The 22,797-nt window shown below is 37.5% G+C and overlaps 1 protein-coding gene across 6 annotated transcripts in view; it reads left to right on the top strand.

Moving 5' to 3' along the window:
• The window catches only part of CNTNAP4 (contactin associated protein family member 4), a 236,190-nt gene that overhangs the window by 147,189 nt on the left and 66,204 nt on the right, over positions 1 to 22,797 (top strand). For all 6 annotated transcript variants that reach the window (XM_045534031.1, XM_045534032.1, XM_045534034.1 and 3 more), the window contains 3 exons: positions 5,485 to 5,656; positions 12,389 to 12,495; positions 15,889 to 16,008. In XM_045534031.1, coding sequence (XP_045389987.1) covers positions 5,485 to 5,656; positions 12,389 to 12,495; positions 15,889 to 16,008 — 399 coding nt within the window. The remainder of the gene's footprint in view (positions 1 to 5,484; positions 5,657 to 12,388; positions 12,496 to 15,888; positions 16,009 to 22,797) is intronic.

Here is a 22,797-nt window from a genome sequence, read left to right as displayed (position 1 = left end):
CACATCCTACATCATACATACATTTTAACCGTTAGTAAACAGTTTTTCTTAAGTACATAGCTACACATGCATTCCTCTGCTAAAGAAAGAAGATTATCAAAGCACATTTGTCCCTCTAGGATCATATCTTTTGATGTCCCAGGTAAACACTCTCCTGAATTAGAGGTTTATTCTTCCCTTCGTGTTCATTATAATTTTACATCTATTACGATGTTCCTAAATAATATACTGTGGAAACCTCCACAATAAAATTCCAACTTCAAGGCTTTTTAAAAAAATAACAAATCTCAAGTTTATTTAGGTATCTCTGTTTATTCAGTTATCTTCTCAGTTGATGTTCTTCCATACTGGAAGATGCTTGACCTTCGTATGAGATTCTGTTGGTCACTAAATACATGCCCCGCAAAATGCAGGCCACCCTAACATTTCCAGGGCTGAAAACAAGGGTTCAAATGAAATCAGGAGACTTGCTGTGCAGCTCTTCCCTGCTCTGCCCAGCCTTGTGATTCTAGAGCCTGGTTGAGGAGGTCCATCTTCCTGGATGGAAGTCTGCTTAGGGCTTTTGGCCTGGAAATTCTGGATTATGAGAGCGGCCTAGAGGGGAGAGGGTTCCAAACAGGCACATCTTCTTCCTCTGTGAGGCCTTCTGGGACTACAGGCAAAAGCATGGCTAGAGAAGTGCTAAAGTAGGGTCCCCTAATATGCAGGGCTGGCACAGGGACCCTGATTGCGTGGGTGGTACTGGTAATGGTGTGACCAACTCTTCTCTATTTTAGCTGAAAGTCCTGCATCCTAGCAATAACTCCTTCTCTCCCTGGGCAAACTGACAGTTGTTCACCGTAGAAAACCTTTTGTCCTATGCAGATGAGAGTCCCCTCTATCACTAAGATCTGTTTTATCTAGGTGGAAGGCGTTTCTCAGGTAATTAATTCTTTGGCCAGTTTATCTTTAAGTGAAAAATTATCCCACGTTCTGGGACACAGCCCATCCGTTCTTCTTCTGTCTAAATCCAACTGCAAGTTTCCAGTTATCTTATCAGAGAATATGCTCAGTCTAACCTGGCTGCAAATGAGTGCTCTGTTGTAAAAGTCCGGGTTATAGCTCCACCCTTGCGAGTGGCTGTCGTACTGGGAGAGTGAGCTGCTCCTGGACTAGCAGCATCCTATATATGCCACGCCAGATTTCCACTACCCATCCATCACTTTTTATTTTTTACTTTATTTCCACCCTCAGATGAGTGGTTTTCAAAAAGTCAGACTGCATTGTGGTGCATTGTGCTCAGCTTTTATCATTTATAAATTATAAATTTTTAATCTAGGTTCTCCAGAATGAGGATGGCTGAGTGTCTAATGTCTGTAAATTCCCCTATAGAATCTTTGTGCAATGCATAACACACCACGCAGCACAAGCTGGGGGTACGGACCATGAGCAAAATTCTTACACGCCCCCTCCCTTGTGCAAAGCAAACATTCTCCATCCAATGAACTGACTACACTACCATGAAGTCTAACCTGACATCTCATTTCTGGTACGGTGACATACAGTGATAATTTATCTGTTATCCTCAGAGGTGTTTAACATGCTGACTGCCTCTAGTAATGGATCCATCCATTAATTCAGCATTAAGTATTCTCCAGAAAGCTTCCTGTTTTAGGACTTTCATCTCAAATTGGGTTCAATGCTGAACTTCTCTCTGATACTGCATTATATTAACTGTGGTTACCTCTTATCACAGACTAATGGGGACTAACCTGGGTTGAACCCTTCTTTGTTCTTAGAATCTCTTTTTTTTTAATTGAACATTGTAGCTGGGAATATGAAGTGCCTTGTGATATGTTGGTGTGCTTTCTATAAAGTTCCATGATCTTTCCTTGTGACTCTGGGTTTGTTTAGTTTTGTTCCCTATAGGCATATTGCTCAATTTATTCAACTCCGAAATAGTTTGAGATGTGTCAGGAAACACCACCTGGAGAAAGGGAGATTAGCAGAGTTGTTTATATTCCTGGCATATTGCAGTTGCTTCGGAATATTATTGAACTATTATCCTTTCTGTTTTTATCCTAACATTCTTAATTGGTTAATAAGTCATCCAGAATACATACAGTGATTATGGAAACTATATCTTATACTACAGAAGAAATTTAAGCACTGGAAATGTGTGTAGTACCATGCCCAATAAATTAACACTCAAAAAGCTTTGATCACTTTTTTTTGATCTATTAATATTAAATTCAAAACTTCAAAGTCTCCATTAGGTTAAAATATAATGTTTCAGTGGCCTGATTGTGGTTTTAAATTGGAATGCTGGTCTTCACTTGCCATGTAAATGTATTTTGTTAGGAAAAACAAAGCATGAAGGAAAAATATTCTCAGTCAAATAATTTAATTATAGTGGAAATTCCCAGATAGAAAACTAGCATAGATTATACAGGAATTAGGAAGTCATTTCTTATTCCTTTTTTTTTTGTGTTGTTGTTGTTGTTCAGGTAAATGCAAGTCTTATTTCTACTGTTTTTCTTTTTTTAATTTCAAAATATTTAGAGGTACAAAAGTTTTTGTTATGTGGATAACTTGTATAATGCTTAAGTCAGGGTTTTTGGTGTGTCTGTCATCAGAATAGTGTTCATTGTACCCAATAGGTAAGTTTTTATCCCTCAACCCCTCCCAGCCTCCCCCCTTCTTAAATTCCCATGTTCTTTATATTTCTTTGCACCCATGTGCCCCCATCGTTTAGCTCCCACTTATCAGTGAGAATGTATAGTGTTTGGTTTTCGATTCCTGAATACTTCACTTAGGATAATAGTTTCCAGTTCCATCAAAGTTGCTGCAAAAGACATTATTTCATTCCTTTTTATGGCTGAATAGTATTCCATGATGTGTGTATGTATCTGTGTGTATATATACGTGTGTTTATCTATCTATATATATCACATTTTCTTTATCCACTCATGAATTGATAGACACCTAGGTTGATTCCACATCCTTGCAACTGTGAATGATGCTGTGATAAACGTTCGGGCTGAGGTGTCTTTTTTTTATAAAATAACTTATTTTTTGGGAGGATACATACCCAGCAGTGGGTGAGATTGCTGGATCAAATGGTAGGTCTACTTTTAGTTCTTTGAGGAATCTCCATACTATTTTCATAGAGGTTGCATTAATTTGCAGTCCCACCAACAGGGTATAAGTGTACCTTTCTCTCTGTATCCACCCTGGCATTTATTGTTTCTTGACTTTTTAGTAATGGCCATTCTCACAGGGGTAAGGTGGTATTTCATTGTAGTTTTAATTTGCCTGGGTGCATGATGGGACCTGGGCAAGTGCCTGGGCAGGTCATGGGACCTGGTCCAGTGTTGGGGGATCTTTTTGTGGAGTGGCAAGCTGGTCCCCAGGCTGCTGTTGGAACCTTGGGTAGGGGACTAAGTGAGTCCCTCTACATGAAGGCAGGCATTTTGGAAGATTGTTCTGCCCAAGTCTCCCAAGGCAGTGCCAAGTGGCTGCTTGACAAAGCTATCTAAGTGGTGGCCACAGGTGTCAGGGCTGCGGGCATTTGCTCCATCACATAGATGTGATGGTAGTATGTGGTGCCGATGGACTTGTGGCTAGTGGGTCCATGGTGGAGAGCTGGACTATAGGTGTGGTGTTGCATGGTGCCGTGGGGGCATGGACCCCTTCACTGGGCAGGGCTTGGGGATTGTTCCACTGGTCATTGTGCGGGTCGTGGAGGCATGGTCTGCTAGCTGGCACACAAGCCCAAGAGACATGGCCTGCCTCACTGCGTGGGGGTCCCCAGGGGTGTAGAATTCTGCATGGTGCATGGGACCTGGGGGGGGGCTTGTTCTTCTGGTTGGTACATAGGACCACGGGGGCGTGGCCCACCGGCAGGGTGCAAGTCTATGGGGCTGTGGCCTGGCATTCAGCACACAGGGCTGCTTGATGGCTGGGGCTCTCTCCTCACACAGGTCCCACTGGGGCTGCTACTGTGTGACCTCCTGAGTGATGTCAGTGCCCACTCTGCTCAAATTCCCTGGTGGGAGGCACGCCTGGCTCCCAGTCATAGGCCAGCCAGAGCATCCGCTGTCCTTGCTCCCTTCCCAGCCAGTAAGGGACAATGCAGGGGCAGTTGGAGCAAAGCCAATCCTTGTGTAAGACCACAGAGTCTCCAGACCTGAGAGCTCAGAGTGCCCTCAGCTGTGGCAACCCAAGAACAGAGGCCAGAGGGTCTCTGCTGAGCCTGCTCCCCGATGCAATTTCACTATGCAGTCTCCAAGTAGTTCCTGAATCAGCACAGAGCCTCATGGTGGTGGTGGGTGGCCCACACAGCTCAAGTTGCAGTGCCCTTATGGGGAGTGTGGGGGCCCTGGGCCTCTCTCTTTTGTTCCTTCCCCATGTATAGGGGTCTCCCCCAGGTACTTTCCATTCTTGGTGAGTGAAACTCTCTGTCCCTGTCTCCTTCATTCTGGGTATCTCCCATCACTTCTCTGATGATTCACAATGCTCTCTCCAAGAGGTTCCGTACATAGATGGGCATCTGCTTGCAACTTTCGATCTTGTCCTAGATAGCAGTGTGTGCTGGCTGCTTCCATCTGCCATCTTGGCCCCCAACCCATTCCTTATTTTTTGAAGTTGTAATAGTGATTGACAACCATAACAGCAAACAAAGGTTAATGAAAAAATAGAAGCATAATATTAATATATATTCATGCTGCATAAAATTATTTATTTCATTTGGATAGAAAAACATTTAGAAAATCATTAAACACCAGACAATAATGGTTAATATTAAAATTATATTTCTTTATTATTTAAATAATTTTAAACAAATCTTAAATAATTGTTAGAAAAAAATCAGTATAAATAAAATATTCTCTTCTGAGGCAAAGCATAAGAAAAATCAAAAGGTGAATTGTTTTTGACATTAAGCTCTTAGAATTTATTAAAATACTTGTGTATGTTGCTCCTTTGTGTATAGAAAAATATTTAATTAAATGAACATTTGGTAATTTTATTCCTTGTCGTATAACTCCTTTTCCAAACAGCTTTAAATATAAAAGCTTTTTACCATTATTGATGTATCTTTTCTTTTCTGTGGTGAATATTTTCATCCTTTATGTTCTTAGTCTTATAGTCTGAAAGACTGAGTTCCCATGTTTACATTACATATAATTGAATACTGCAGGCTGGCCTGTTTAGGATTCTGGAGCTAATATGTATATTTTTAAAATGGGGACCGAGCTGGTATCCTTGCACATGATTATTGTAGTACTAGTGACTTCCTATGTAAGTGAAGAAAATATACGCTGAATAAATTGCAATTTATAATTTAGATCAAACTAATAATGACTGTAGTTGGTTTCTCTCCTTTAAAACAGAAAATAATCAAATAACTGTTTCTTTTGTTTTTTTTTTAATAAAGTGTTCCATGATACTGCATCCTGATTCATTATGATGCATACAGGTTTTACTTTGTTTTGTTTTTATCAGGTTGTCCTGACAAAAGCTTTGGATCCAAATGTAAAAGTCCACTTGGTGGATTTCAGGGATGTATGAGACTTATTTCTATCAGTAACAAAGTGGTAGATCTGATTTCAGTTCAGCAGGGGTCCCTTGGGAACTTCAGTGACCTTCAGATTGACTCATGTGGCATCTCAGATAGGTAAGGACAATCTCACATGTTTATTTTGACCTACTTTCAAACTTTTGGCAACAGATGAAAACATATATATATATGCACACACACACATCTATATATATTTGTGTGTGTGTATAAAATAAGTTATTATTCTCTTCTCTTTCCCATCCTCATCTTTTCTACAAGAAATAGATCATTTTTACATTAGAAATAAGAAAAATACATCTTTTGTTTTATGTGTCACATTTCAAATGATAAAATTTAGAAGACAAGTAGCTGTGTTGTTTACATGTACACATGCTACCAAAGATAATGTTGATGCTGCTATAATTTTAGATGGGTATAAATATATGAAAAATATGTTATTAAACTCAATATATTAGGACACCTGAAGAGTAAAATTTATCATCATGTGCCAATAAATCTGAGACCTATCTGGTCAGTTATCAAACTGGCTTTTGCTACCCTGACAGTTGAATAATATTTTCAGAGGCAGGGAAATTTAACTGGTTGCTCTTCTTCTAATGTGCTTCTTTAACAACCCATTAACATCTTCTCTGCAGGGAAAATGTATTATAAAGGAATTTTTCCTTTAGAAAAGCTTGGGGTTATGGCATTGATCAAGGTGTAAGCAGGATCGAATAATTTCAGTAGGAACATCAATAGAGGACATGGCAAGGCAGGATTTGAGAGTTAATTGTAGAGGACAAACAACTTGAAAAATAATAATTAATAGTTAACAATAATTAATAACTGTGTTTTGGCATGGGCAACTATAGCTAAGTAATCTTGCCAGTCATGCTTTAATATCAAAGCTGTTAATTTTAATTATTGAATTGAATGGAATGTCATCACCATTACAGATTAAACAATTTTTTAAACAGTGTGACAAAATTAGACTCTACCCTGTAGTAGTGCTCAAAATGTATTTTGAATAAATACATAAATTACAGCTTCAAAAGTAACTTTTTTACTTGTGTGAAACATTTTGTCAACATAAAGGCTCATCTGTTTATATCCAATAGATCACTTAGTAATGCCTGTTAATCCTCTTTTGAACACCGATAGATACTGTATTATGTCCAGAAAAAAGTAATAATAATCGTACTTAGCAATAGATTACAAGGACATACTTTCCTTTTCACAAATATTTATGTATTTAAAATAATTGGTAGAGAAAACAATTCTTTCTATAATGAAAGATGATACGTAAAGGGAAAATTTAGACAATAAAACTCATTTGGCTTGATTTGGGGATTAAATGACTTCTTGATACATTCATTGTGACCTTGTCCATGGTTACAACCACATCAGGTCTGGAACCTAAAACCTGGGTGGGGGAGGGTGTGCAGCAAAGCTTCTTGGGTCTGGTCTCTCAAGGTGGGGCTCACTTTCAGAGGAAGGGAGTCCTCAAACCCCCAGTGGGTAGCAGCCATCAGGAAACCAGTAGGGAAACTCAGCATCCCCAGTGTGAGTGAGAGTGCATGTTGATGATCTCAGACTGCAGACAATTCTTTTGGTACAAGTAGCTGCACCCTTTCTCCTATGTGGATATTTTCTGCAGCTGCCATTTTACACAAAGACTGCATGTTGCCTACTTCCTGGATGTGCACACTTTGTGTAAAACAGAGGATGATACAGCACAAATGGAGAATACATCATCAGTACCATACCTTGAAAGAGCTTTTCAGAAATAGCAAATTATGGATAGATTTTGACTATAAATATTTCTTTAAAAAAAATCCAACCAATTTTTAGGCTAACAGTAATCCTAGCAACCTTCAAAAATACAGCAAAAATCAAGGTAACATTTGTATACCTTGTAAATTTCCAAATATATCTCTAAATCCTTTGTCTTATACTCAGAAGAAAATATATATCTATTTATCTTTGTGTTATATGCTGTACCTACTGACAGAGTTTACAAAGCATCAAGTAGAGTCTTTGAAAAAAAATGTGTACCAGGCCCTATGCTAAGCACTTAACATGAATTAATATTTAAATCAATCCTCACGATATCCCTTAGAACTTGTTTTTAATAGTATTTGTTCCTTATAAGCGTGGAAATAGATGCACAGAGAGGTTAAGTGAGTTGGCCAAGATGACACGGCTAAGAAAAGGCTGAGCCCAGCCTCATATCCAAGCACTCTGGTTCCAGGCCACGCCATGCAGCCTCCTTGGGTGCAAATTAACATTTATGGTAGTTAATATTTAATTTATGCATAATAAACATACCATTTAATGGTTTAATAAATTATAATTTAAAATAAACAGTAACATTAAAAACGTATTAAAAATCTGACAGGAACTTAAATAATGCAGGTTTATTTTTTTTTTTTTTACTGTAACTGACTTTAAGTGGGATCAAACTTACATAAAAGTGTAGACAGAAACACACACATGCTCACCCTGACTGCATTGCTATTCACGCACCCTGCACATACATGCACGAACGTGGTCATTGCATGCAGTCTCTCTCACACACGTACATACTCATGTCTTCACACACATATCCAAAATGTCCTCACAAGCTCATGCACCAGCCTTACACAGATTTACAAAACTCCTCACATGTTAATCCACGCACACACATGCTCACACTCTTCACACACCTACGCCGTCCTGACACACTCCCACGCTCATGAGGTCATCCCCCCCTCACATACCCATATCATCCGTGTACACACACACACAAACACACACACACACACACACACAGCTAGGAGCCCTCACCTGTCCTCTGGGGACTTGTAGTGGGGAGTGGCCCTCAGTCTGGTGGGTGAAGGCAGAGCTACAAAGGCAGCGGCTGGCTCTCCACGTCCCCGTGTCTGGGGCGGAAACGTGAGTGGGCTGGGGCAGGACAAACTGCTGTTAAGACATCAATACTTACTAAGTTGTTCGACCTAAACCACTTATTGGATAAGACTGTTACATATATCATTTGATATCAACTTTTTAAGAACGAGAACACCAACTGATTGGGGAAGGTCACCATCTCAGCCACCAGTAGACACCACTTACCCTTCCCCAAGCTCAGTGAGGATGAGGATGTGGTCTGTGCCTTGACTCAAATGACACCCAGGCTGCAGAGATGCACGACAAGAACTAAGAGGCTGCTGTGTGACAATGTCCACCTTGCAAACTTGGCAGGCCGGCGCCGGTCTCCTGGTATCCTAGGCCTCAGCCCTTGCACCTCCATGCTGTCCTCCCAATCTGTCCCTTCCGCCTGGCCCTCAGGTTGGGCCTCCAGACTCCGTCCTGCTCTCCTCCTTCTGCCTGATCCTTGTCCTCCCCCATGCAGAGTCTCTGTCCACAGTCCCCTCTGCTCCCTCTCCTCTTCTCTGAAGAGCTCCCAAACTTGCCCTTGTCGCTGCTCCTGTATGCCTCAGGTGGGGTTTGGTAGTCACTGTTATCCTAGCATTCATAGGTACCTAACTTTGTTTAGCTTCCCTAAATGAGATAATGTAACATAGATTTTACTTTAATATCATTAATTCCAACCTTTACATTGAATGAAAGTCTTTTGAAATTTAAATTGAAATGGACAGGGTATCAGGAGAAATACAAATCTTACACATCACTTCAGTTTTGGGTGTGGTGATGTATGCATTCGTTCAAGTTCACAAGCAGTGCTAATAATGGTGGGAATGTTTAAGGAAAAGCTTTAGTGGCTAGAGAAAATGGGTTAATGAATTTCTCACTTTATTAGAATGACTAGGGAGAAGACAATTGTTTAGAACATTTGGTGAGAATGAGTACTTCACTATACGATGTAAATTGCCCGTGGTTACTAGCAAACATTACTATATAATGAATTTAAATAAAATTCACAATTCAGTTTTTCACATTTCAATTAAACAATGCACAAAGTGTAGTCTGACTAACAAGAATAAGTAAAAATAAATTCAGCCAGTTTTTCAGAAGCAGATCAAATAGAAGTAGCACATGCAGCACAATAATTAAGGACTCATTCTTTTAGATTTTAGGCAAAGCCACTTATATCTGTTTTTTTAAAACATGGTTTGAGGTCTGCTTTGTCCTTTTCTGATTTGATTACCAACTAGGATTGTTATTATTTTAATATTTTAAAATCTCTTTTTTGGATTGCCATTGATTTGAAATGCTTAAAAAAATAAATACGTTCATTGAATGGATTCCTGTGAATCTATTAAAATGTTAAAATACATAGAACCTTAATGAATGTGGAGACATGCCCATTATTAATCTTTGAATCCTTAAAAAGCAGGTTATAAAGTAGCATTTCTTTATGATTCTACTTATGAATACACACATCTATTATATGTTTCTTTTGATAATTTCTATAGAATGAGATTGTAAATGACATTTCTTTTGTATTGCTTCCTGGATTCTGTGATTTCAGTACAGTGGATATCTATTTTTTATAATCAGGAAAAATCTATAACATTTTCAGGTTAAAATGGGAAAAATCCTATAAGCACAATATGAAGTTCCCATCCTGCCTCTGCAGAAACTCCCTCATGAATATATTCTTGGCAGGTTTTGTAGTTTATCTTTTAATCTGGAATGAATGAGGGCATTTAAAGTTTTTATCTCAATGTATCTTTCATTCTAAATTTTAAAAGGCAGCAATAATCTGATCAGGGCTATTTGAGTTTTTATCAGAATTTCCCAAACTTGTTTGTCCATAAATTTCTACCTGTCTCAGTAATTTTTTTACAGCGCCTCTAAGCCAAAAGATATCTGACACTTTGATTTAAAAAGTGGTTTAGGTCCAAACAACCTAATAAGTATTTATTTTCTGGTAACTAACAATGTGAAAGTGATTAGGCCATTTGTATTTGCTAATTGGTGGCTATGGGAGTTAGGCTGTTACTCTCCCAGGGAGACTGGGAGACAGGGTTCCTATCCTTCTTAATGATTAAATTTCAAAGGAATGTCTTCCAGATCCTTCAGAAAGACATTCCTGGGTTGTAAAACTGGCCAGAGTCTGGCAGAAGTTTTACATCTCAAAGGGGCAAAGAAAATTAATCATTGAAGGTTTTCTAAAGTTTATGCTGTCAGAAAAGGGAAGTCTGTGGTCATTAAGAAAACTATCTAAACTTTAGTCATGCTGAGGGGAATGTTAAAAGCCATTTTAGTCCTTGTAATAAGAAAATTTTCGTAACATTGTTTCTAGTTGGAAAAATCCTATGAGCAAAACATGAAGTTCCTATCCTTAATTTTAATAAAGGCAGTGGAAAAAACCCCATCATGAATATATTCTTGGCAGATTTTGTAGTTTATTTATTTTTAATCCAGGATGAATCTGGGCATTTAAAGCCTTTGTCTCAATGTATCTTTCATTCTAAATTCTAAAAGACGTCAATAATCTGATTAGAGCTATTTGAATCAATACTAGAATTTCCTGAACGTGTTCATTCATGGTACCCTACATGTCTCAGTAATTTTTCACTGTACCCCGAAGCCAAAAGATATCCCTAACACATTGATTTAAAAAGTGGCTTAGGACCAAACAACTTAATTATGTCCTAACAAGTTAGTAACCCTTTGAAAAAAAGCAATATGCATAATTAAAAAAACCTTTAATTTTATTTTTAATTAAACACAAGTACTTGGTAATTGGACATGTGTACCTGTTGGACACTGCATAGTTTTTTCAAAGCTTGGAGTAAGATCAGATTCCATCATGCTCATTTTTTGTCCAATGTTGATTAAAAAATCAATTACTGAAAATCCAGCTTTGAAAAGATAGGATGTGATTAAAAAGAATGTATTATATGATCTAATGTTGAAACTGAACTACTTCGAGTTAGTAAGTCACACAATGTCTGACAGATGTTGAGCATGCCAGATAGTTCTCTTGAAAATTTTAAATATCCAGGGAGCCCCTGTGGGTTCAATTCAGCACTCTAAAGTACCGTACCCCCCAACACACTGCTAGAAATTCATGAGTCTATTCTATATATGCCTTCACATTTCTGGATGTATACACCAAGTGAATAACATATTCCTGCCTGCTACTTCTTTCTTTCCTTCCTTTTCCTTATTCCTTTAAATGTTCTATGTGATGAAATGTTATTTATTTTTTTGTTGTTGTTGTTTTTTTTTTTTTTTTTTTGAGACAGAATCTTGCTCTGTTGCCCAGGTTGGAGTGAGTGCCGTGGCGTCAGCCTAGCTCACAGCAACCTCAAATTCCTGGGCTTAAGCGATCCTACTGCCTCAGCCTCCCGAGTAGCTGGGACTACAGGCATGCGCCACCATGCCCGGCTAATTTTTTCTATATATATTTTTAGTTAGCCAGATCATTTCTTTCTATTTTTAGTAGAGACAGGGTCTCACTCTTGCTCAGGCTGGTCTCAAACTCCTGACCTTGAGCGATCCACCCGCCTCGGCCTCCCAGAGTGCTAGGATTACAGGCGTGAGCCACCGCGCCCGGCCCTGAAATGTTATTTTGTGTAAGCTGTTGATATTCCTGACAAAATAGTGAATTCATGTTCTGTCACTTAGGGAGAATAAAGGGCTCTGTACAGTGAGACATGTTGAAAATTAAGCAGTCACCATTTCCTGACAGTTGGCTGAAATCTGATGAATTTATTGATCCAAGATTTAGTTCTGCGACTAAAGTACCTCAATGGCTGAAGAATCATGAGTCACGTTAAATGTACTATTTATATTATGGGTTGATACCTTTCTTTCACATGAGCATGTATCAATGGTCAATAATTTATGCTATCAAAAAACGAGAATGTTGATTGTATCTATGCCGTCTTTTAGGTGTTTGCCCAACTACTGTGAGCACGGTGGTGAATGCTCTCAGTCCTGGAGCACCTTTCACTGTAACTGCACCAACACTGGTTACCGGGGAGCTACGTGCCATAACTGTAAGCCTATCACACCTGCTTGTTCTTGCGCTGTGATGAATGCTTCATTCCATTTCCTTTCTCACTGCTACGTGTATGTCCATCTGTGTGTGTGCAAACTTAGCAGCCAGTTGTTAATCCATGCTTCATTTCATAAAGTCAAGGTAGTGTATAGAAATACATAACACAAAACGGGAGAGAAAAGACTATGATAGCAGGCAAAGGGAAAACATGGGAAAACATTGATAGAAAATGAAGGTAGCTGAGGGTAAAATATAAAATAAAATGCAGAACATGTGATAATCTCATTCTGTTACTTGACTTGGGCCAGCATTTCAACTCCAAACTTTCTAGAAGGCATGGTATGAGTGGAAACAAGATCCATTACCAAATTCGTACTGTTCATTCAATTAAACAAAGAGATTCTCAGAAACAGCCCTGGGTAGACTGGATGGGGTGGCTTGTGTTGTGAAGATTCAGATGTAAAGTAGAGACTAGATGTCTTAGTCTATTTGGGCAGCTATCATAGAATATCATAAATTGAGTGACATTGAGAGAAATTTGTTTCTCACAGTTCTGGAGGCTAGGAAGTTCAAGAACAAGGTGCTGGCAGATTCAATGAGGGCCTACTTCCTGGTTCGTAGGCTTCTATCTTCTCCCTGTGTGCTCAGAAATGGAAGGGGTGAGGGATTTCTCTGGGGCCTCTCTTATAAGGGCACTAATTCCATTCATGAGGGCTCTACTCTCATGACCTAATCACTTCTTAGATCACTTTCCACTTCCCAATCACCTCCAAATACCATCACATTGGAGTTTAGGTTTCAACATGTGAATCTGGTGGGGGGAGAACACAGAGGTTCAGCTTATAGCACGGAACAATCTGTACAGTCCGGTGCAACCCTGTTAAATGAAGGTGATGAGGACAAGGGTGGTAGATAATGAGTATATTAATCAGAATAGTTAATTTTCTTGAGTACTTTCTAAATGCCAAGTACTGATCTAGTGTTTTATATGTCCTAACTCATTTAATTGTGATGCTCAACCTAGTAGGTGGATACTATTATCGTCCTTAATTTACTTAAGAACTATTAGAGATATATCAATCAACTTGTCCAAGGCTACTTAAAATAGTTGAGGCAGAGTGAGGATGTGAGCACATGAAGTCATGCTCCAGAGCCTAGGACCACAACCAATTCCCTTTTCCAGTATTGTAAGTTATGCATTTTTTTTCTGATAAAATGCTTGCATGTATTGTCAGGCTTATGGTATTTTGTTGTCCAATTGTTTCATGCATGTAACAGGAAGGCCAAATTGCCTGTTTTCTTTCCTTTCCTATATTTTTCATATTATTGTTGACATTTCTGAGCAACTGAACACCTCCTACCGGTCTCCTATAGCCTTCATTTAAGGCAATGGTGTTAGGTGCAAAGTCATTTGCTCACCACCCTTGGTCTGTGATACCGTTTGCTGTTTTGTACTCTTTTTAGAGTTGAGATTGGATCCCTGGGCTCCCAGGCCTGAGGATTCCATAGAGGACCCCCAGAATCTCTGATTCAGCGGTGGAGAGAGGGCATAATCAGGAGAACCTTCTGTTTCCACCACTATAGCTAGAGTCATTCCTGGACATCAGTTGTATATATTGAAGTGCCTCATAAGATTTTATAAAGAATGTTTACTGGTAATAAAGCCACACCTCACAAGCAACCAGAGGCCAAGTTACTTGACCCGGGTCACCCAGCTAGTGGAGGGACCTTACGTTTTAATTTTTTATACCCTCCATCTTCCCTATTGTAGTAATTAACTCAAAACAGAAAGCTATTAAATATGTTTTAATTGACTACTTATTCATTTTTAATTGTTATCAATGAATGAATCTAAATATAAACCAAACAACTCTGAGGAAAAAAATTAGATAATAAATTAAGTTACTTTCATCTGGGGCTCACAATATGATGCAATAATTGAGTTAATTTATTAGGTTCCTGAGCAGGCAGTCCAAATGGAGCTGAAGTTTTTCTGTCCATAACCATTCTGAGAAATGGGGCCAGAATGACAGACCTGGTTATAGCAGAGGGTTAGAGATGGGGTCTTTTAAAGGGTTTTATTAGGAAATAACACATTAAACAGTCATGTTATAAAAATTCAAGCAATATGCGTAAAGCAGAAGTCCTTCCATTATCCTCATCCAATCCTGTGTCTTTCCCATCACAAAGTTATGTGTATATCCTGCAAAACTCTTTCAAGGCATTTATGGACACGTGTATAAGCACAGAAAAATGTGTAAAGTAACCATTTTTGAATGTCCCCTTCAACGCACAAAATGCAAGTGTGACTGGAAAACAATCATGCTTACATTTCCATCTATGCAGTGTATAATAGAAACAAAATAAAACCATCAGACTGTGGAAAAATAGAGAAGTAAATTTATATGATTACTTGAAATTTTGTAACGTTGAACAAAGGACCCACATTATTTCATGTTGTCTAAACACTCATTAACATAATTTTCAAAACTAAAATAGATTTAGGGAAGAATATTCAGGAGATGGTTTATTTCTCATTTCATAGTATAAAAGGCTTAATGAAAGTCATCAGTATATTTGGCCAAGTGTTCAATGAGAGCTGTGTATTATATACAGGTGTTAATATCAAACTGTGTACATGGCAAATGTATAATTGTATAATGAAAACATCCAATTATGGATCAAAACACATTGAGACTACTTGAGGGCATATTTCATATAAATATTTTTTTCTGCTTTGAATTTTAATTATCTTGAATTCTCATTACAGAGTGTTAGAGAAAGTTTCTTTTGTAAATTACTTTAAAAATAATTGATGAGAAGCTTTGTGAATCATATTTGTTTTATGAAAAATATTTTATCTATAGTTAATTTTCTATGAGAAAGGAGTTACAGCATTATTTAAAATGTTTCTCTTGCATAATTATTGGAGAACAGCAGATTATTTAAGGAGGTTACTCTGTTGTGCTTCATACGTTAGGTTACAAGGTGATACTAGAATTAGAAATTCCAAAATGATTGTCACAAGATAAGTTATCACATTATAATTATAAACATCTTAGTATTTAAATACCTACCTTCTCTTTCCTTGTTCTTCCTAATGTAAAACTAAGCTAAATTTTCATTTTGACCAAGCAATTTTATTTTCCTTTAGTGACAAAAAGATCATAAAATACAGCCTCATTCTTCATTTTTTTTATAGAATTGGTTTCATCCATATTAATTTTTTAAAAAGAATGAGTTTTGCTTTAAAGTAAGTTTTGCCCTTTCTCCTGCTCAGTAATGTACATATTAAATTTCAAGACTTGGTGTATCTTGTATCCAATTAAAAGTTAAGAGATTAATTTCATACCGTTTCGTTAGTGATGATCTCTTTTTTTTTTTTTTACAGCTATCTATGAGCAGTCATGTGAAGCCTATAAGCACAGAGGAAATACTTCAGGGTTTTACTATATAGATTCAGATGGAAGTGGTCCCCTGGGACCATTTCTTCTATATTGCAATATGACTGGTAAGTTAATCAACTTTTACTTAGTAGTTAACTTTGCATGAATGCTTTAAATACACAAAATTAAAATGAAATAAGTAGAAAGTTGGCCTAATTTTCAACTTGGTTAAAATATGTATTGTCCAGTAGGAGAATTAAACATAAATCCTAAAAAAAAAGTAAATGGTAATGATTTAAAAATACTTTTTATTCATGTGGTGTCTGTATAAAACATCTAATAATGCTTCCTGTTATGTCCCAAAACAAAAAGGATAGATTTTATTTCTCACAGAAAATTGATACATGCGAAAGCTTTAAACAATATTTAGTTTTTTAAAATGTCTGTAAATATAAAGTTTATTTATTCTTGAATTCTTTACTTATATAAATTTACATAGAAATTAATAGTCATGGAATTGTATTTGATTAAATTTGACATTCATTCATGATAAGAAAGAAAACTCAGTAAATAACTAATAGAAGGAAATTTCTTCAGTTTGATAAAGAGTAGCCACAAAAACAGCCTACAGCATATATCACAGTTTATAGTGAAACAGTGAAAGCTTTTCATCTGTTACTAGCATTAATATCACTCTGCTCATCATTGTATTGGAGATCCTAGCCAGTTCCATAAAACAAGAGACAGAAATGAAAAATTAAGTGTTGGGGGGAAAAATGCTAAGATTGTCCTTATTTGTAGATGAGTAGGTTGTATATTAAGAATATTCTAAAAAAATCTACAGATAAACAATGACATTTTAGGATTATCACTGTATATCAGATTAGTAGAAAATTAAGTTTACTTCTGAATATCAGCAATATCAATTAGAATGTGACTTTTTAAAAAATTATATTTTCTATAGCATCAAAAATCTCAAACACATGGTAATAAATCTAATGAAAGATATGTAAGGCTTCTATACAAATAAGTATAAAATACTCTTTAGATAAACTAAAATCCTAAATAAATGGAGGCATGTAGAATGTTCATTGATGAGAAGATTTAATATTACATATTTTTAATTCTTGCAAACTAGATATCGATTCAATGCAAATCTAAATTAAGATTTCAGCAGGGTGTTTGTTTGTAAATTGGGGTGGTTAAAAACAGGCCAGCAGATTCTAAAACTTATGAATAAATATGATGGGACAAGAAGAACCAGGTCAATCTTGAAGAATAAATTGAAGGACTCGACTCCAACAAATATAGACATTATACTCATAAGCTAATTAAAACAGTCTAGTTGGCACAGAGATAAACAAATAGACCAATAAAATAAAACAGAGACTCTATAAACAGACTCACTCATGTATGGAGAACTGATTTATTGCCAAGGTTGTATTGATGTGTAGTGAAGGAAAGATGGTCTTCTCAACCGGTGCTGCTAGTGGAAATTGTACATAAATGTTAGTAAAAAGGGATATTGATCCCTTCCTCATCAAACACACAAAGAAAATAGATTTTAGATGAACTGTGCTGTCCAATGTGGTAGCCACTAGCAACAAGTGCCTATTTAGATTCTAATTTAATTAAAATTAATTATAAAATCAAATGACTTTAAGTACATTTTAAAAATTCAAACAAATTTAAATAATTTGATTAAAATAAGATTAAATTAAATGTTGACTTCCTCTGTTGACTGTCTCCCTGGCCACATTGCAACTGTTCAGTGTCCTCCTGCAGCTGGGAGGGAGTGTATCTATCATCACAGGCGTAGAAACTTTGCATCATTGCAGAAAGTTACATTGAATAGTGCTGTTTTAGGAAGTCAAAGTTTTATGGAGCAAGACAAAAGGAAAATGGCAAGATTAAATTGAGGCAGGAGGTGTTGCAGAGGAAGACTTGCTACTTAAAATCAAGTAGTGAATATCTGGGGACATAGTCTTCCAGGCAGAGGAAAAGCAAGTGCTAAGTTTTGAGACAGGTGATTTTTCCAGGTGTGTTCAGAAAACAGCAACAAATCCAGGTAGCGGGAGTGTGGTGAGCAGTGAGAGGGGAAAACATCTAGTGTAGGGGGACAGATAGGGGAAGAATCATGGGGGTCTTACAACAGTGTTGTAAGCTCCTTGATTTTTATTCTGAATGAGATGAGAAGACATTCGGGAGTTTTAAGCAATGGTGGGATGAAATCTGACTTTTTAAATTAGATCACAATTGCTTTTGGGTTGGGAAACGCCTATGCAAGAGCAGGGGTGGAAAGGAATTAGAACACTGTACGTACTGTGTATCAGTGGTCCCCAACCTTTTTGGCACCAGGGACAGGTTTCATAGAAGACAATTTTTCCACGGACCAGGGTGGGAGGATGGTTTTGGGATGAGTCAAGTGCATTACCTTGATTGTGTACATTATTTCTATTATTATTACATTGTTACTTGCCACTCACTGATAGGGTTTTGATATGAGTCTGCAAGCTATTGATTTATTATGGTCTCTGTGCACTCAAACCTCTCTGCTAATGATAATCTGTATTTGCAGCCACTCCCCAGCGCTAGCATCACCACCTCAGCTCCACCTCAGATCATCAGGCGTTAGATTCTCATAAGGAACATGCAACCTAGATCCCTCGCATGCACAGTTTACAGTAGAGTTCCCACTCCTATGAGAATCTAAAGCTGCTGATCTGACAGGAGGCGGAGCTCAGGTGGTGATGCAAGAGATGGGGAGTGACTGTAAATGTGGATGAAGCTTCACTCACTCACCCGCCGCTCACCTCCTGCTGCATGGCCCCGTTAGTAACAGGCCACGGACTGGTACCAGGGGTTGGGGACCACAGCTGTATATGATAGGAGTTAAGAGACCTGTTAAGAGACCATTTTAAGTAATGCAAGAATCCAAGAATGACCTGATCTGGTGGTTTCTTGCACAAGATAACGAATAGCCATGTAGATGGGGGAAGGAGGTTATATTTGTTCATTGAATACTATGAGGTGTGAAAAAACAAAAGGGACGAAAAATAACACCTAGTTTTTGGCTTGGGCAATGGAGTGTTGGAACTGCTGTTATTTGAGATGTGATCAGAAAAGGTTTGAGCAGAAAGATCCGAAGCTCTGTCATAAACATTTTGGGTTTCAGGTGTCTGTTACACGTTCAAACAAGATACTGAGGAGGCATTTCAATATGGTCACAACAGTTCCCTTATACTAATGTGTAGTTCAAAAAACTGGAGGTAGTGGTAAAATCGGGGCAACTCGTTTTTGGAGGGAAATTACTATAGAATGTGTGTTTGCAGGTATTTTATATAGCACAACTTGCTGGCTTCCATTGGTTCTCATAACCATTGAGGACATTGCCCTGTACACCAAAGCAACCTAAAATAAATGATGGTTCACACATGCTTGTCTTAACAAAGCTCCCAAGTCCACGCAATACAGATTCCCAGACAGCACCCCAGGAGGTTCTAACTCAGGGGTTGAGGTGTGGCAACGGAACCAACATCCTAAACAATTTCCCGAAATGATTCCTATGTGTGCCCAGGTTTGGGAATTGAGTATGTGCAGACTTCTCTGGTTATGTGAGAATTAAACATAAGTGTGAACTTCACAGACTTCACAGAGAAAGAAAGAAAATTTTACAAGTGTAAGATATTAATTCAAGTGTCAAAATGTATATATTTTTATTTTTCCAGTTGGGATAGGTTGGATTGTGATTGAGATTTATTTAACAATCTACAGCTACAAACCTGTGAATTCTGTATTCCCACAAATACATCCTGAGCTATTCACATACTCATGTTATACAAAGTTTTGATTCTGATAATTAGATATCTCTAAGTTGACAAAGATCTCTAGTTTTTGAAGCTTTAACACACACACACATGCACATTATTTGCAGTGGCTATGTCGTATAAAGTAACCAGGAGCACAGGATTAGCAAATACTGAACCATTGCTCTGAGGGGGAAATACAGTAAGATTAGTTTCCTGCAAGCCTCTAGTCACAACATTCTCACCAACTGATCAATACATAATCTTGTTTTATGTGTGTTTGAGATTAAAGACACTTTATTTAATACATATTGTTGATTCATTAACATTGAATTCATGGCCATCAGCAGTGTAACTCATGCTTGAACAAAGCTTATTTAATACTCGTGTTTCCTTTATAAAGCACATTGCATGCCGCCTTCTGCACTTAGGAACACCGGACAACACATCAGCACTACGCCAGGTTGCCATTTTAGACAGCAAAATTACCAAGGAATACACAAAAATGCAAAATATGTGACACTTAATAGATCACAAATAGGACACGTTTACAGCATGAGAGCTGAAACAAGGAGACAGTGTCCCCTCTTTCAGCTTTAACTGGGTATGTGTATGTTAGGGAATCCAAATTTTTGCTGCTCTGTATATATTCACAAATGATTGTAAAAGCATTGAGATTACAAATAAGTTTTAGCAAGTAGGCAAATGCACAAATAAGAGGATCTGAAAGTGTTACCGCCCAACCAGGTTCATTGCCTGCTGTCCAAGAGGAAGCCAATACACTGAGACAGCAGGTATTACAGCAGAGAAAGAGTTTAATTCCATATAGCTCTAAGCGTGGAGATGGGAGGAATTTCTCAAATCTACCTCCCCTAGAATTTGGGAGGCAGGATTTATAAGGAGAGTTTGGTGGGCAAAGGATTAGGCAATTAGGTTTGCTAATTGGCTAGGTTTGGAGCAAAATTATAGGGGCATAGAAATCATGCTTTAGTTCCTGGGGTCACAATTCCAGTTGAGTCAGTTTCTTGGTATGGGTGGCTGGTCTGGGTGGGTCAGCCAATCCACTGGAATGCAGGGCCTGGAAGAGATCTCAGAAATTGGCTTTAGGTTTCAAAAGGTGATTTTATCTATGGAGAAAGTTAAGAATCCTTAGGACCATCAGCTTAGTGACTCCAGACTGGTAATTACAAAGAAGCAAACAAGGGAACAGTGACTGATTATTATCATTATTTTTAGCTGGGCCTGTGCCTTCACAGAGTTTTGGGGTCCTTATGCCAGTTCTCACCTTGCACCCCTGTCTTAATTTATAAAGGATGGTTTTCAAAAGTAATAAGTATTAACTACATATCTATCTGTATCTTATGTTTATTATAAATAATTATTCAGTGATATATAGGCCATATGTATTTTTTATCTAAAAGTGAAATTATCAATTTAATTTCATTGAATGCATTATTTTATTTTTATTATATCAACACTTACATTTTCATACTACCTCACAACTTAATGTACCTTATTATGACATATATATCTTTGATAAACAAATTCTTCGGGGAAAAAAGTTGTAGTCACATCTCTCAGCGAACTGAAGCGTGTGTGTGTGTGTGTGTGTGTGTGTATAGATATAGGGAATGTGCCGATCATCACATTGGTGTATGTATTGATCATCATACACACACAGAGACACCTATGGGGGGGGGAAGGGGAGAGAAAGAGAGCAAACAAATTCTGTATTTTAGGAACTAAGGTTGTGAGATGAGATCACATGGCTCCTAGATTCCAAAGGGGGGAGAAAACACAAAAAAACAAGGCTGGATCCCTGAATATCTAGTTATAAACTAACTAACTAAATAAATAAAATAAGCCTGGAGTCACTGGAAACATTCAGAGGCTAAAGATGCTTTAGTATGATTATCTAAAAGTATTGATGAAAAAAAGGGCATTCAGAAAATTTGAAGCCACACGAATAGCAAGATGTTGAGGGCAGAGACACAGATACCAGAGACAGCTGAGTGTTTCCAGAAGCTCTAGACTGTTGCAACATATTCAAACAGAAGTGACAACTCCAGAGTATAACAACCCCAGTGAGAAATACGTGTTACAACTTGAAACTCTCTTTATTGATCTGGTTTTACAAATGAAGGAATGAGACTCAGGGAGGTTAAGTGTAGCAGGCTGAAAAATATCGGTAGGGATAGATCAACGCTAAAACCTTGGTCTCTTTTCTTACAGCCTGAATGTTTTTCTGCTAGATGGGTTCCCTTCAGTCAATGTCCCATTGCTTGTAACCGATGACATATCTCCTAGTTATACAAGTCAGTATTTCGACTGTAGAAACAAGACAAAATATTGAATCCGTAACTTGCAAATATGTACCTTAAAAAATTTATTAGTGTAGAATGTGTCAAATTATTCCACATGTATTAAAACACCTCTAATAATTACAGGCTAAAAGATACTAACAACAAAAATCTTTATTTTGAATGGATAGTCTCCTAACCCATGTTAAACACTGAAATTTCTTTGTGTACAAATTATTCTAAATATAAAAATAATTAGTCAAGAAGAGATGAATCCCAGTGGCTGTCCCTTTGAGATGTATAGGGGTTGTTTTCTTCTACACTAAATTTATTGCTTTTTTTATAATGAAATAGTTTCACGTTCAGGAATTTTCTCATTATCATACATTGCATTGTAAGGACAATTATTGCAGAGGGGAGAAATTGATGAGCTCCATAGCAGCGGCCTTCAAACTTTTCTATAAATGAAACGCTATGAATTAAATGCACCCCTTCTAACTACGCCATTACCAAGACTCCTTCCTTGACTCAGTTAAGTTTAGAGACCAAAGTTTGGATCCCTGCATGATTAACAAGCACATGATGTAATTCTGAGATAGGCGCTTCTTAGACCATTCCAGAAGGCTGGAGAGCATGAGATTTCTAATAGCATAATTATTTTTATTTTAGAGATTTCAATAATAAAGCCTTTTCTAATAGCTATGAGGGTTAATAACTAGCTGTTATTATCCAAATGCAGCCTTGTTTACATCAAGTTCTGCTCCAGAATTCTGTCTCTCCTTTCATCTCTCCTGCTTTCATTAACACA

The sequence above is a fragment of the Lemur catta genome, chromosome 20 (assembly GCF_020740605.2).
Source record: "Lemur catta isolate mLemCat1 chromosome 20, mLemCat1.pri, whole genome shotgun sequence".
Classification (NCBI taxonomy): domain Eukaryota; kingdom Metazoa; phylum Chordata; class Mammalia; order Primates; family Lemuridae; genus Lemur; species Lemur catta.
Note: the sequence above shows the minus strand (reverse complement) of the source record. Positions and strands in the feature narration are given on the sequence as shown.